At 36.3% G+C, this 15063-nt stretch overlaps 1 protein-coding gene across 1 annotated transcript in view; it reads left to right on the top strand.

The window, feature by feature from the left end:
• Nucleotides 1–15063, top strand: part of map3k10 (mitogen-activated protein kinase kinase kinase 10) — a 66935-nt gene that overhangs the window by 37280 nt on the left and 14592 nt on the right. Inside the window, exons 2-6 of the mRNA XM_684332.10 lie at nt 7684–7864; nt 8255–8403; nt 8488–8663; nt 11975–12221; nt 14462–14584. Coding sequence (XP_689424.4) covers nt 7684–7864; nt 8255–8403; nt 8488–8663; nt 11975–12221; nt 14462–14584 — 876 coding nt within the window. The remainder of the gene's footprint in view (nt 1–7683; nt 7865–8254; nt 8404–8487; nt 8664–11974; nt 12222–14461; nt 14585–15063) is intronic.

Raw genomic sequence — 15063 nt, 5'->3', positions numbered from 1 at the left:
GGAAATATTTAAAAAAAGAAAAAAAAAAACTCAAAGGGGGGCTAATAATTCTGACTTCAAGTGTACTTACATTATCCCAAAAGTTTTAAGGAAGTTCAAATCCAGGTAAATAAGCAATTTTACCTAGTGACATGGATCGTATGTGATGTCTAGGGATGAAGTAAGGGATAAAGTACATCCAGGCGGTTGTTACTGCAAATTAAAGCTTGCCAGGCACGTTACTGAAAAAAAAAATAGAAAGTAGAAGAAGAAAAGAAAAGGGAATGGAAGAAAAGTAGAAAAATAAAGTGCAGCAGACAAAACAGTGAGATTAATAATAAAGAAAACATTATAATAATGATAATATACAAATAATAAAAACACAAAGTAAAGAATAAAATTATATAGTTATTATTTAGCAAATATTTAATTCAATAAATAATAATAATATTAACAACAATAATAATAATGAGATAATGTGATAACTATAATATACTCATGCTGATAATAATATTAAAACAACAGAATTAATAATAATCTGAGGAGGTGGAAGTTATAAGCCCCTTTCACACATACAGACCTTTCCGGAAAATTGCCGGCAATTTTCCGGAAAGCTTGTATGTGTGAACAGGTCCTTTTTGAAAATACCGGTAAATTCGTTCTGGCTATTTTCCGGAAAGAGAAGTTGTAACATTACCGGCAATTTGCCGGAATGCTGCGCTGTGTGAATGCAGAAGGAAGATTACCGTAATAAGCGTGTGCACGTCTAGAACGTGCTAACGTGAGACGTCTGCTTTAGCCAATCACAACAGTCAGACGCATATACGTACGCGCGGTTTGTGAGAATAAAAACCTTTGAATATTTTTCCAGACACATATAGCTGCTAAAAGTTAGTCAGATCACGTTTATATGTTCTTCTTTATGCCAACTGTGTAAATAATCATCAATGAGATGCTTATGATAAGCCGTTGTTTGTTTACCTTTAAGCTTTGCGTGTGCCTTTGAAACAGCCTGTGAGGGCCTGCACACGCACATATTATAAACATCTCGACATGCGAAAGTTGTTCACAATACTGATCATCCACAGAGTTTGTAATTTAGTCAAATGTTTACAAATACAAGCACAGCCGTTTAAAGCTCATTTGTGGTGAATGATGTCAGAATTTACCGGTATTTTGGAATGGATGTGTGAATGCTCTTTTCCGGAAAATTTCCATAACCTCCTCGCCTGTGTGAACAGCGCTTTTTTGAATATACTGGTAAAGTCGTTCCGGAAATTTTCCAGATATTTACCGGTATCACTGTGTGAAAGGGGCTATAGTGTTTGTATAGTGTGTGTCAGTTGCTTTGTGATGCTTTAAAAAAGTATGACATGGAGCTCTTTATTCTGCAATGACAACATTCTGGATGTATTTTACCTCACTTATTACATGGCTACATGCCACAAAATGTAACAACCAGACACAAAACAAAGCTCTAAAATCTAACAGTTTATCAATTCTTTACTTAAAAAGCAAAGCAAGATGGTGCCAAACAACCAAAAACATGACAGACTAACATTCAGCAGTCCCTCACTATAATGTGGGTCACCTTTCGCTGCTTCGTAGTTTTGCAGATTTTTTTTTGTGTGTGTACAATTTGACAGCCTTTTTTTTCTTTTTTTTTTACAGCGCATTGTGTTCTGCGTCCTGATTAGCTGTAGACCACTGTAAATCAATCTCCTCTGTGTGTCCTGTACAGTACAAAATACGTCCAGCATGCCAAATTTACACAAATTGCTGATTGCTAGCAGTGTGAGTTCCAAAAAGGGTAGTAACTGTCCGCAGCAAGACCATCGTAAAGGGGGTCTGGATGCGCAGCGCCATGCAAACATAGGTATATCAGGGTACGCACACCAGCGACGCAAGTCAGCGGCTGTCTGAGATGCCCTGCTGTTACTCAGGAGACTGTTCATATTTGTGACACAGAGCACAATCTGAATAATTTACTTTTAAATAACATGTGAATGTGCATGTTCGGTATGTGTTACTTCCAACTGTCATGTGCGTGGCGCTTCCGCAGTGCGACCTTCTTAAGAATGGAGTCTGCTATAGTTTCGTGGATCAGTGACTAGAGAAAAAAGAACAATACGCTGGATACCAACATTATCTGCAAAAAAAGCTTAATAGCTTTATGAACCTTTTGCTGACAGTAATAAATATTTATGCTTGACAACAGGTTTTGATCTTTGGTTTCATTCTATAATACTAGACTTATTTTTCTACGAAAATTTGAAACTGTTTAAGTGTTAAAACAAGAGAGGAAAGGTGTGAAAATGTTAATGCCTGTCTGAGAAAAGTGTATAAAGTGTGTAGTGCGGGGTTATACAGCCTTAAAACCTCAATGATAATTGTAAAAAATAAAGCTGACTACTTTACGGATTTTGTCTATTGTGGATTATTTTTAGAACTTAACTAAGGACCACTGTATATGGATGTGAACGTATTTGTAGCCTTTGTTATTCAGCGATTGTTACTTGGGAATAACATAACTTGGAATTTTGTGACTTGCGTTCGTGAAGTTAATATGATACTGTGGAGGGAAAGAAGGAAAGGTTCCACCTGTTGAACCTAAGCTTGTGATGTGCAAGTCAAACAAAAACTCAGCTGTGTTCTTTTTCCCTCCCTCTCTCTCTCATCAGTTTGCATATGTGTGGTGATAATAGACTAGCAGGCTGTGCTCCACCCTTCTCCACCCCACACAAACCAGTCCAGCTGACTATTGACACTCCAAACATTTCCATAGTCTGACCACACATGGAAACACAGGAGGAAACACAGAGGGGGAAGAACGTAGTAGCACAAACTAGCATCCCTCTCATACACATAGTATATAAATGGAAAAAATCCATTATTTAAGGAATTTTTTGTAGCCAAAAATTAAAGGTGTACGTTTCTAAAACATCATTTTTATAAGCAAAGACTGACTCATACATTTCTCTTTGCCATGATGACAGTACATAATGTTTTACTAGATATTTTTCAAGACACTTCTATACAGCTTAAAGTGAGATTTATAGGCTTAACTAGGTTAATTGGGTTAAATAGGCAGGTTAGGGTAATCAGCCAAGTTTTTTTATAACCATGGTTTGTTCTGTAGACTATCGAAAAAATATAGCTTAAAGGGGCTACATTTTTTACCTTAAAATGGCTTTTAAAAAATTTAAAACTGCTTTTATTCTAGCTGAAATGAAACAAATAAAACGTTCTCCAGAAGAAATAATATTATTCGACATGGTGTGGAAATGTCCTTGCTCTGTTCATTTGAGAAATATTTAAAAAAGAAAAAAATTAAAAGAAGGGCTAATATTTCTGACTTTATCTGCATATAAAAAATCTATTCTGATGTGAACACCAAAACTAAATTGTATGATAATTTTTTTTTCCCCATCAGTTATTCTATCCGGTCTGACTCATGTTAGTAAATGTGGACTACAGAAAGTCTAACTGAACTCTTTTAAGGCTTCATGCCGTGTGGGTGAAGGTGGCGTGACAGTGCGGCTTAAACTAGTCTTTCCCAACCTTTTTTTTTTTCAGCCTACCTATTGACATACATAATTCTTGTTCTAATAAACTACATGTGTGGAGGAGCTTGGTAGTTTCAGTAAACACAGAGCTTAATTCATGGATAACAATGCTGGTATCATTCTGTCCTCTAATGCCGCTTCTGTGAAATATTGACATTGTCCTCCGCATGCAGTTTACTGGCGCCTGTTAGGGGTTTGTGTGTGTGTTGGTTCAAGCTTGTCATGTGTCTCGTTTGTGATGTAAAATTAAGTTTGTGTTGTGTTACCTTAGTGATGTGAAAGAGAGAGCGTTTGTGTGTGTGTGTGTTTAAAAGATCTTGTTTCTCTTTGGGTCCGCGTGTTGTCTGCACACATGCTACTTGGTGATGAATAATTGATAGCGTTTAGAGCTTCTACTCGCTTCAAAAGCCAAGAAGTCTTCATTTTGCTGACTCTATTAAAACACAATGGACCCAGTTTACACTCTTGAGTTTGACAGTGATGAATTTAGGGCTGCATGATACAGGAAAAATATGTGATTAGAGCTGTTATTATTAGCCATGTGTTTAAATCATTTTAGTTGATAATATTAAAATGAACAGGTCAAATATTTTTTTCAGATCTAATAAATTCTAACTCACACTAAAAAACAATGTCAATGTGCAAACATTTAGTCTTGATTCACGTCAGTAGTGTTTATTTTCAGCTCTGAGTTCACCTTTTGGCCGCTCCAGCCAATAGCAGAACAGCAATTGCTGGGGAGGCCAGTTAAAGATAGTAAGGCCTTTGTTCAAATTTTTCTCTCGCACATCCTCTTCTCACATAAATCCACCAGAGGGCGCAATATACAATTCAGCCGACCAGGCCAGCTTGTAGTTGACTGACTGATTGACCCACCTACCCCATCCCTAAACCCAACCGATAGTGTTTTTAAAGGCAATTTAGAAAAAGAAAATCAGTTGCAGATGTTTATCACCTTGTTTCAGCCTGTTGTTTATTTATTTTATCTTTTGTATTTGTTTGTTTACTCTGTTTCTTTACCGAACTCAAACATTGCCATCGTGATCAAATCAGCTCCAGATGCGGCAAGCTACTGGGCAAACTTTTAACATCGGAAATGAAGTCCATACTAGAGGGTACAGCTGCTGAGCCCGACCAGATTTCTTATTGTGCGGAAATAAATTTCCGAATAAAATGCGGTACTTCACTCCGTTTATAGCGTCATTATGGACGTTTTACGTTTATAACTAACATGGTTCAAATGATAGATCTGCGATAGAAAAACTAGTTTTGGGAAACACTCGTCAGAGTCGTCACTACATCATTCTTTTCCCAAACGATGCATCACACTATGATAGTTCAGTTATACAGCTTAAAGTGACAATTAAAGGCTTAACTAGGTTAATTAGGTTAACTAGGCAGGATAGGGTAATTAGGCAAGTTATTGTATAATGATGGTTTGTTCTGTAGATTATCGAGAAAAAAATAGCTTAAAGGGGCTAATCATTTTGTCCCTAAAATTGTGTTTAAAATTTTTAAAACTGCTTTTATTCGAGCCGAAATATAACAAGTAAGCCTTTATCCAGAAGAAAAAATATTATCAGAATTACTGTGAAAATTTCCTTGCTTTGTAAAACATCATTTGGAAAATATAAAAAAAAAAAAAAATTCAAGGGGGCTAATAATTTAATAATTCTGACTTCAACTGAATATATATATATATATATATATATATAGGATAATCATGTTTCATGATCCAATTGATTTCTGATGGATATAATCAAGTTCTGCCTTAGATTTTGTTCCCATTGAACATCCTGCTTTACTTAGAAATACATCACACATGGAAATTAAAACATGTTGCGAATGCCGGTTATCCTGAAAATCTTTCAACATTATGAGAATCATTTTATCAATCCTATTTTAATTATTATTTTTTTAAATTTAATTTTAAACATTGTGTTGAATTATTTAAGATTAACCAAGATCTGTAGTCAGTTTTGTCTAGTTTGTTTACTGTGTACACAAGTACTGCTGCTTCTCACACTGTGTCATTCTCAGATGACTCAAACTTGCAGTATATTTGCACTTCACTTTTATCTTAAGTGCAAATCGAGGATTGTTTGCCAACTACTGAGTGCCAAATGATCTGGTTTGACTTCAGGTGATCTCACGGAGACTACTTATGGCGGGTTTAAACTACACATTATTTATTTTTGTTTATTACAATAGCCTGTGCCAGATTATACAATTCTGACTTGTACATTATCCTCTTGTTGTTGTGAACAAGTAGCATGTCAAGATTTCTTTCCAACCAGTTGTTGCTTTCTGTTTTAAATCACCATGTGTGTGACATCAGCAATAAGACCAACTAACAAATGACTTTTGAATATATAACCCAGGTTACTAGAGCCATATTAACCCAGGGAAATGTTTTCTTTCTTACTTTTAATGATAAAATATTGTTTAGGGAACAACAGTAAGAATTACAAATATATATATATATATATATATATATATATATATATATATATATATATATATATATATATATATATATATATATATATAATTTTTTTTATTTTTGGTTTAGCTCACAATTCATGGTATTAGCAAACCATTAACCTACTACTATTTAGCTGTTTATTAATAGTCAGTAAAGTAGTAGTTGAGTTTAAGTTTTGGGTAGGATTAGCGATGCAGATTAAAATCATACTTTACAATTACTAGTAAACAATTAATAGCTTAGTCCGTATAGTTAATAGCGTGAATTGTGACTTAAACTAAAGGCAAGGCAAGCTTATTTATATAGGACATTTCATACACAATGGTAATTCAAAGTGCTTTACATAAACAAAAATAAAAAACAAAAAAAATACAAAATGATTAAATTAATTAAAAAATGATTAAAACAGATTAAATCAGATTAAAATGTGCTTAAAACAGGATATAAAAGACTGAAAAAGAAAAGAAAGTCATAATAGTGTGATCTGTCGGATGTAGCACAGGGCTTATTTCGTAAAAGCATAGCTAAACCAACGTTTTTTCAGTCTTGGTTTGAATGTGCCTAATGTTGGAGCACATTTGATCATTTCTGAAAGCTGGCTCCATAAGTGGGGAGCCTAGTAGCTGAAGGCGGATTCACCCTCCTTTGACTGAACTATTGGAATTTCTAATTAACTTGATCCTAAAGATCTGAGGGATCTGTTAGGTTTGTATTCAGTGAGCAAATCTGTAATGTATTGATTCCTGTGATGCCCCAGGGAGAGTCAAGTCTTCGCTGAGGCCCAGCTTCCAGCCTCCGCCGCTGAGACTGCAGCTCTGCACAAGACGTTTGGCCAGCAGAGAAATTAAAATGGTCGTGCCCAACTGAGTCTGGTCTCTCTCAATGTTTTTTTTCTTAACTTTCGCCAACTGGTGAAATTTTTTTCCCTCTCCGCTGTCGCCGCTAGCTTGCATGTTTTGGGATCTGTAGAGCTGCGCATCGATGGATTTGTTCTCCAGTGTCTAGACCCTCAGTAGAGATTATTAAGCCACATTAAGCTGAGCAGAACTGAACTACACTGTTCCAATTTACTATGACCTTTTATGTGAAGCTGCTTTGACAATCTATAATGTGAAAGGGCTATACAAATAAAGGTGAATTGAACTGAATTGAATTGAGGTCTTAGACCATTCAGTGATATACAGAGAAGTAGTAACTCTAAAATCTATTCTGAATATAACTAGGGGCCAGTGTAAAGACCTGAGGACAGGACTTTGCAAAAAAATGGAAAAATCCATGAAATCCGTGTTACCATGAAAGTTAATATTCAGAGTTAGCCCCTCCCCTTAAGGATTGCATTAACACGAGCCATGAAGTGATCACAAGTCACAACAGAACATCTATTTAAAGTGATTTTTAAGCATAAAAAAGTTTTTTAAAAAAATGAGAGAAACCTTATTGACATCATAGATTTGAAAAAGTATTAAAGGAAAAGTTGTTTACATTATCTTCGACTGACGACCAAACGAGTTGATTCATCTGCTTTATTCATGTACAGTAAATGTCTACTTTGCTGCTTTGGATACCTCACAATCACAGTTGAGCTAAACCATTTCATTTCTGACTGTTGAGCTGAAAAATGCTTTATGTTTGTTTTTTCTTCATTTCCCTCAGTTCTGATTCTGGAGCCTGTGGAGAGAGATGACCTGAGTGGAAAGACACTGAAGATCACAGACTTTGGTCTTGCTCGAGAATGGCATCGCACCACCAAGATGAGCGCAGCGGGCACGTATGCCTGGATGGCTCCAGAGGTCATCAAGCTCTCCCTGTTCTCCAAAAGCAGCGATGTGTGGAGGTATAGCTGCAGGCCAATTTTTTGTTTTTTAAAAAACAAGTCAATTCGATAATGATTCTTATCAGCGAAACAGAGAGAAATCTCTGATGTATTTCATATTGTGACCACTTATTCTATGCATCTGACATAAGATGGAGATGGACTTGTGGGCTCTGTACAGTATATTTGTACCCATGCACTTAAAAACCATTAACCAATCATTTCTGGAATAAATCAGTAGCATTGCAGTCAATTTATATTCGCTGAACTGAATTAAAAGTCCACTTGAATTGAATTGAGCGTTCGGGAATCAGAATCAAATCGAATCCGAACATCTGAATAAACACAATCTGCTGTCCTCCTCTGTACTTTTATTTAGACTTTTTTTGTCTAATTGTTTATTGTGATCAGTTTTGGAGTGTTATTGTGGGAGCTGCTGACTGGTGAAGTGCCATACCGTGAGATCGACGCTTTGGCTGTGGCCTATGGAGTTGCCATGAACAAGTTGACTCTTCCCATCCCCTCCACCTGCCCTGAAGCCTTTGCCCAGCTGCTGGGAGGTAAGGACAGTCTTTGTTGAGTAATTGTCCTGCAAGGCATCCACTGTTTTCATCATTTAATCACTTTTCTCCCTGTCTCTATAGAGTGTTGGTGTCCTAACCCACGTGGACGACCTGCTTTTGGGAGTATCCTGAAGAGGCTGGAGGACATCGAGCAGTCGGCCATGTTCCAGATGCCCCTGGAGTCTTTCCATTCCCTGCAGGAGGACTGGAGGCTGGAGATTCAGCAAATGTTTGATGAACTACGAGCAAAGGAGAAGGTGAGGACCAAAAATAGATGCTTGTTTCATGTTTACATCTCAAAGGATAAAAGTGGCAGTACTAGGACTTCTGAAATATTTTTAGTCCCTATTGTATTTCTATTTATCTAATAATATATACAACTATAGACGAAAACACGAAGAGATCACTTGAATATTCTATGGAGTTTCTATGGATGTATTAGACTACATGGGCTCTATTTTGACGGTCCATGTGCAGAGTGCAAAACGCAGGGCGCAAACGCTTTCAGGGCATGTCAGGACGCATTTTTGCTAATTTACGGACAGAAAAATCCGCTTTGCGCCGTGGCGCATGGTCTAAAAGGGTTGAGTTTATTTTCTTAATGAGTTATAGGTGTGTTTTGAGAATAAACCAATTAGAGTCTCATACTCCCATTCCCTTTAAGAGCCAGCTGTGTCGCGCCATAAGCGCATTCGCTATTTACAGGATGTAAAGTAAGTCTAAGTGGAAAAAATGAGCAATTCACTAGCAAACATTTAACAGTTAACAGTTTTTTTTTTTAACAAAAAACTGTTAAACAGAGCATCTACTGCGTGAGAATGAGAGATAATGGATCTACTTTCACTTTTGCTCTTGGATAGGGAAACCTTTACGCACAGACATCAATTAGTCTATAAATAATTAAATGCGCTTGTTAAGCGCAAATATTCGTTTCAAATTCTATTTCTAAATTCATTTCTAATTTCCAGCAAACGAATAAATGAACAATAATAACGAAGTGTGTTCAAAAACCTGAGTCATATCCTAAAACACATGCCATGCCCCATATGGTCTAAAACCTGACAGGTGGGAAAATCTAAGCTTGTTTTTAATAAAACAAATATAAATATGGATATAATAAATAATAATGCTAATAATAATAACATTATACAAAAGCAAATTGTTATGAATGAACTGAAAAAGCCTCCCGAGATGAAGAAGACATAAAAGCAGTGATTTTTCATATTTATGTAGGCTAGAAAATAATATGTTTTGTAACATTTTAATCCTTTATATTTATATTCTATATCTATTCTTATTATATCCTATTTATATATATCCTTAATATTTTTTTATTTTCATATGTAAAGATATCTGCCTATTGCTCTCTTGTGCGTATTAAGCAGTGTGTAAGCGAGGCGCAACTCTGCGCCGGAGTTTAGACCGGGTTAGTTTTGGTCTAATGAAAATAGTTTCTCAAAATAAAAAAACGCCTAAGGGCGCACAAATAAGCGCTAATGCATTTGCTATTTAAACAGCGTAAAGCAACGCCTCAAAACGACTCTTGCGCCAAGCTGAAACTACCAAACAAGTATTGCGCCGCACCTTGCGCCACATTGCGCCGGGTGTATGATAGGGCCCCATGTGTTAGCTTTGGGCTTGAGTTAATATTTGTTTAAAATTAGAAAGCTCAAAGTTAATTTTAGATTATGTCGATGGTCTGATATTGTCTTCTAAATGTCAAATAAAAATATATGAATTAGTGTATTGTTTTTTTTCTTTCAGAAATGCAAATGATCAGAATAACAAATGTTTTATTGAATATCAGGATTATTTTACCAAATATCACATCTATTTTCCTCATCAAATAAACGATGTTGTTAAAATAAAGTTAATTTGTATTGTGTTGTCTAAAAATGGGTACAAATACACATTAAAAATAAAAGAATGGAGGAAATGGAACATAAAGGTTTCATTTATTTGATCTAAATATTGCAAAACAGTATATAGTAAAATATTATTACAATTGCAACAATATTTATTTTTACTTTTAAATATTTAAATAAATATTACCAATTGCTTTGACTGTCATCATAAATGTGTATTGCAATGTAATGATAATGATATTACAGGAATAACATGATCCTTTGGAAATCATTGTAATCATGCTGGAATAATTTATCTTTATCACTCATGAAAACAGTTACAATTTTATTTCTTTTATTATAAACAGGGTTTATTGTTTATAGAATTGTTTATTTAAAGGTTTCCAATTTATGGAACTTACACTCACCGGCCACTTTATTAGGTACACCTGTCCAACTGGTTGTTAATGCATCTTTCTAATCAGCCAATCACGTGGCAGCAACTCAATGCAATTAGGCATGTAGACACGGTCAAGATGCAGTTCCAAGCATCAGAATGAGGAAGAAAGGTGATTTAAGTGACTTTGAACACAGAAGACCACACCGGCTGCCACTCCTGTCAGCTAAGAACAGGAAACTGAGGCTACAATTCACACAAGCTCACCAAAATTGGACAATAGAAGATTGGACTGATGAGTCTCGATTTCTGCTGCGACATTCGAATGGTAGGGTCAGAATTTGGCATCAACAACATGAAAGCATGGATCCATCCTATCTTGTATTGACGGTTTAGGCTGCTGGTGGTGGTGTAATAGTGTGGCTCAGTACCAACTGAGCATTGTGTCAACACCACAGCCGACCTGAATATTGTTCCTGACCATGTCCATCCCTTTATGACCACAGTGTGCACATCTTCTGATGGCTACTTCCAGCAGGGTAACACGCCGTGTCATAAAGCGTGAATCATTTCAGACTGGTTTCTTGAACATGGCAATGAGTTCACTGTTCTCAAATGTCCTCCACAGTCACCAGGTCTCAATCCAAGAGAGCACCTTTGGGATGTGGGGCAACGGGAGATTCACATCATGGATGTGCAGCCGACAAATATGCAGCAACTGCATTATGCTGTCATGCCATTATGGATCAAAATCTCTGAGGAATATTTCCAGTACCTTGTTAAATCTATGCCATGAAGGATTAATGAAGTTCTGAAGGCAAAAGGGGGTCCAACCAGGTACTAGTAAGGTGTACCTAATAAAGGGGCCAGTGAGTGTAGACCATACATGGTGAAGACACTGAATTAGACAGTTTTGTTCATACATTAGATTATTATAGAAAAAAAAACATCATTAGGAACAGAAAATTCATTCATTAAGGTCTTAAAACATTTTTAAAAATCTTGAATTTGACTTAGTAAAACCTGTATAAAACATGAAAAGGAAACTTTATTTGCCGTTGTTTATTTTGGTAAAAAAAATGTAGTTTTTTTTAAGTAAACCTATAAAAAATGGTAAAAGTAAACCTTTAAAACACAGTACAGATCATGGTTGATTAAGAAAATGTTTGTTTACATACAGGAATTTTAACTCAGTATAAAACATGTCACCATACAGAGCCTAATGCATAGGAAAAATCGAATAATCGCTGCTTAATGAAATGACATTAGAACAATATAACAAGCAATAACTTTGGATTAGTGGTCTAAATAACTGGCTCTCCATTAGGAGTTGCGATCCTGGGAGGAAGCTCTGGCCCGGGCAGCGGAGGAGCAGAGGGAGCAGGAGGAGCATCTGAGGAGACGCGAGCAGGAGTTAGCAGAGCGAGAGATCGACATAGTGGAGAGAGAGCTCAACATCATCATCCATCAGATGTACCAAGAGAAACCGCAGGTCAAAAAGCGCAAAGGCAACTTCAAAAAGAGCCGTCTGCTCAAGCTCGGCAGAGACAGCAACTGCATCAGTCTGCCATCTGGTGGGTGGAAAGGGAATCTGTTTATGTATGCTCAATCAAAAATGACAATCTTGTCTTCATTAACTCACCTTTATTTGATTACAAACATTTTTGGGTTACTTTTCGTTTTGTCAAACACAAAAGAAGATATTTTGAGAAATGTTGGAAACATTGACCTCCATTGTAGGAAAAAATGCCATAAATGTCAATGGCCATTGTTTTACTAATTTTATTAAAATATTTTTGTGTTCAACAGAGAAAAGAAAATGCTTTTCAAACTATCCTTGCAACCTTTTTTTTTAAAAAACCACCTACCAACAAATTTAGCATTTATTACATTAATTTAACTATTTGAAGCTACTCAACTAGCGACTCAAATCATGGAGAAGGGTATAAACAGAGGTCAGAGTCAGCTCCAAATGAGTGGGACTTGAGCTCCTGGTAGGCTGTACAAAACTGGAGTTTCTTAATTTATTTAATGTCTTGTACATGTACCAGCCTCTAATAATGTGCTTTATGAATGTCTACACCTACCTCAACCCTTAACCCAACCTCACAGTAACCTGATGTATTTTATTAATGTCTACTTCACCTACACCACCTAAACCCAGCCTACCTGCGGCTCAAACCCAGAGATGGCTAAAGTGTAAAAATGTAAGGAGTAACTCAAGTAGAAGTACAGATAATCATGTTTAAAATGACTCTGGTAAAAATTGAAGAACTGACTACACTTTTATACTCAAGTAAAAGTAAAGAAGTACAGCCTGAAATATGTACTTAAGTAAAAAGTATTCATTACTACTACCTGTAGTTACCTGGTAACTACACTGCACATCATGTGTACATCTATTCATTCATTCATTTTCGCCTTAGTCCTGCTATTAATCCGGGGTCGCCACAGCGGAATGAATGAACCGTCAACTTACCCGGCACGTTTTTATGCAGCGGATGCCCTTCCTTCTGCAACCCATGTCTGGGAAACATCCATACACTCATTCACACACATACACTATAGACAATTCACCTGTACCGCATGTTTTTGGAATTATTAGGGAAATTAAAGTACCCGAAGGAAACCCACGCGAACGCGGGGAGAACACGCAAACTCCACACAGAAAGGCCAACTGACCCAGCCGATGCTCGAACCAGCAACCCTCTTGCTGTGAGGCGACAGCACTACCTACTGCGCTACTGCGTCGCTGTCATTAACATATATAATTGCTAATTGTTGATCATATAGGAATTATTCAATAACTGCCATTAAAGTTGTATAATTGAACACATTTTAAATAATGGTTTTATGAGATGGCCAGTCAATTTGACAAAACTCATTCATTATCTTATAGATTACGTAAAGATGCTGTTTTGAATTGCGATTACGTAATGACGTCATTATGCAAGAGTCATTGAGCAACTTTTAGCAACAAATTGTTCCACCTTAAGCAAATTCCTCTGAATATAGTTGGCAACAGCAGTTCTACTACTACAATTTGTGGATATCATCTGAGAAAAAGTAAATATAAACTGTCTTTGAGTTTTGAAGTCTGCATCTCTGGAGTCTCTGGCCTACAAAAATACAAATATGAACAATAATGCTTTGAGGAATGTCCGTTCATTGTTAATATATTTAAATGTAGTGCGTCCAAGAGAGCAACAGAATAGCTTGTCACTCGTATCAAATTGCTTAAATAATAAACGTCAATAAGCCAAACGTTGGACAAAAGTAAGTCCTGACATGCATTTGTTTTTGTTCAGGAACTTGTTTCACTCAGATAAATGTTACAATAAAAAGAAAAGACTATAACAATGTACATTTCATGCTGACTTCAAAGGCGCAATATGTGCGTTTTTTTTCCATTAAAATATCCTAAAACAACTTGAACAGTTATATACTGTACTTAGCTGACTTATTTACTTACATTATTATTTAAATATAGAAAAATAAGCAATTTTAATGCCATGTTTATGACAAACAGCGCTGTTTCTTTCCACTTTTCTTTATCTTTATTATATTTTCTTTATCTCAAGTAATCCAGCTATCTTATGCCACTTAAACCGCTTTCAACTTATCTCTGCTTCATGCTAACATGATAATAATTTTTAATATTTTAGCTCATCCAAGAACATGAGTCTCATAGAATGTAATGAATGTCCATCACATCGTCATCAAAATACACCTTTGTTTGTTGTGAATATGCACCCTCTAGTGGCGAAAATGAAATAGTAGCCTTTAAGTCTCTAACAGCATCTGTTTGTTTAAGGTTTTGAGCATAAGATCACAGTGCAAGCTTCGCCCAGTGTGGACAAGAGGAAATGTCAGAGTAGTGAAAGCACCACTCCTCCAGCCAGCCCAGGGGTCATTCCTCGCCTCAGAGCCTTTCGCTGTAAGTCAAGGCAAAGTCCACTGCATTGTTTGGTATTATGCTAAATAAATACAATAAATTAGGAACAGAGTGCATTGACAGCTAACGCAGGGGTGTCCAAACTTGGTCCTGGAGAGCCGGTGTCCTGCTGAGTTTAGCTCCAACTTGCTTCAACACACCCGCCTGTAAGTGTCTAGTGAATCTAGTGAGAGCTTGATTATCTGGTTCAGGTGTATTTGATTAAAGTTGGAGCTAAACTCTCCAGAACACCGGCCCTCCAGAACTGAGTTTGGACACCCCTGGTTTAAAGCATGCAACTGCAATATCATGTGTCAATTATCAATACCCTGACAAATGTGTACTGTGTCTATGAAATAGCTTAGATTAAGCTATTTTTTTTTACCCATGCTTAATGTAAAGTTATGTTACAATATGCAGCATAAAACAAGATGCTAACTGTAATAAAGCAAACATCATTTTGAATAATTCTTAATTGTGTT

This window comes from Danio rerio, chromosome 18, assembly GCF_049306965.1.
Source record: "Danio rerio strain Tuebingen ecotype United States chromosome 18, GRCz12tu, whole genome shotgun sequence".
Classification (NCBI taxonomy): Eukaryota; Metazoa; Chordata; class Actinopteri; order Cypriniformes; family Danionidae; genus Danio; species Danio rerio.
This window is presented reverse-complemented; position numbering and strand designations above follow the sequence as displayed.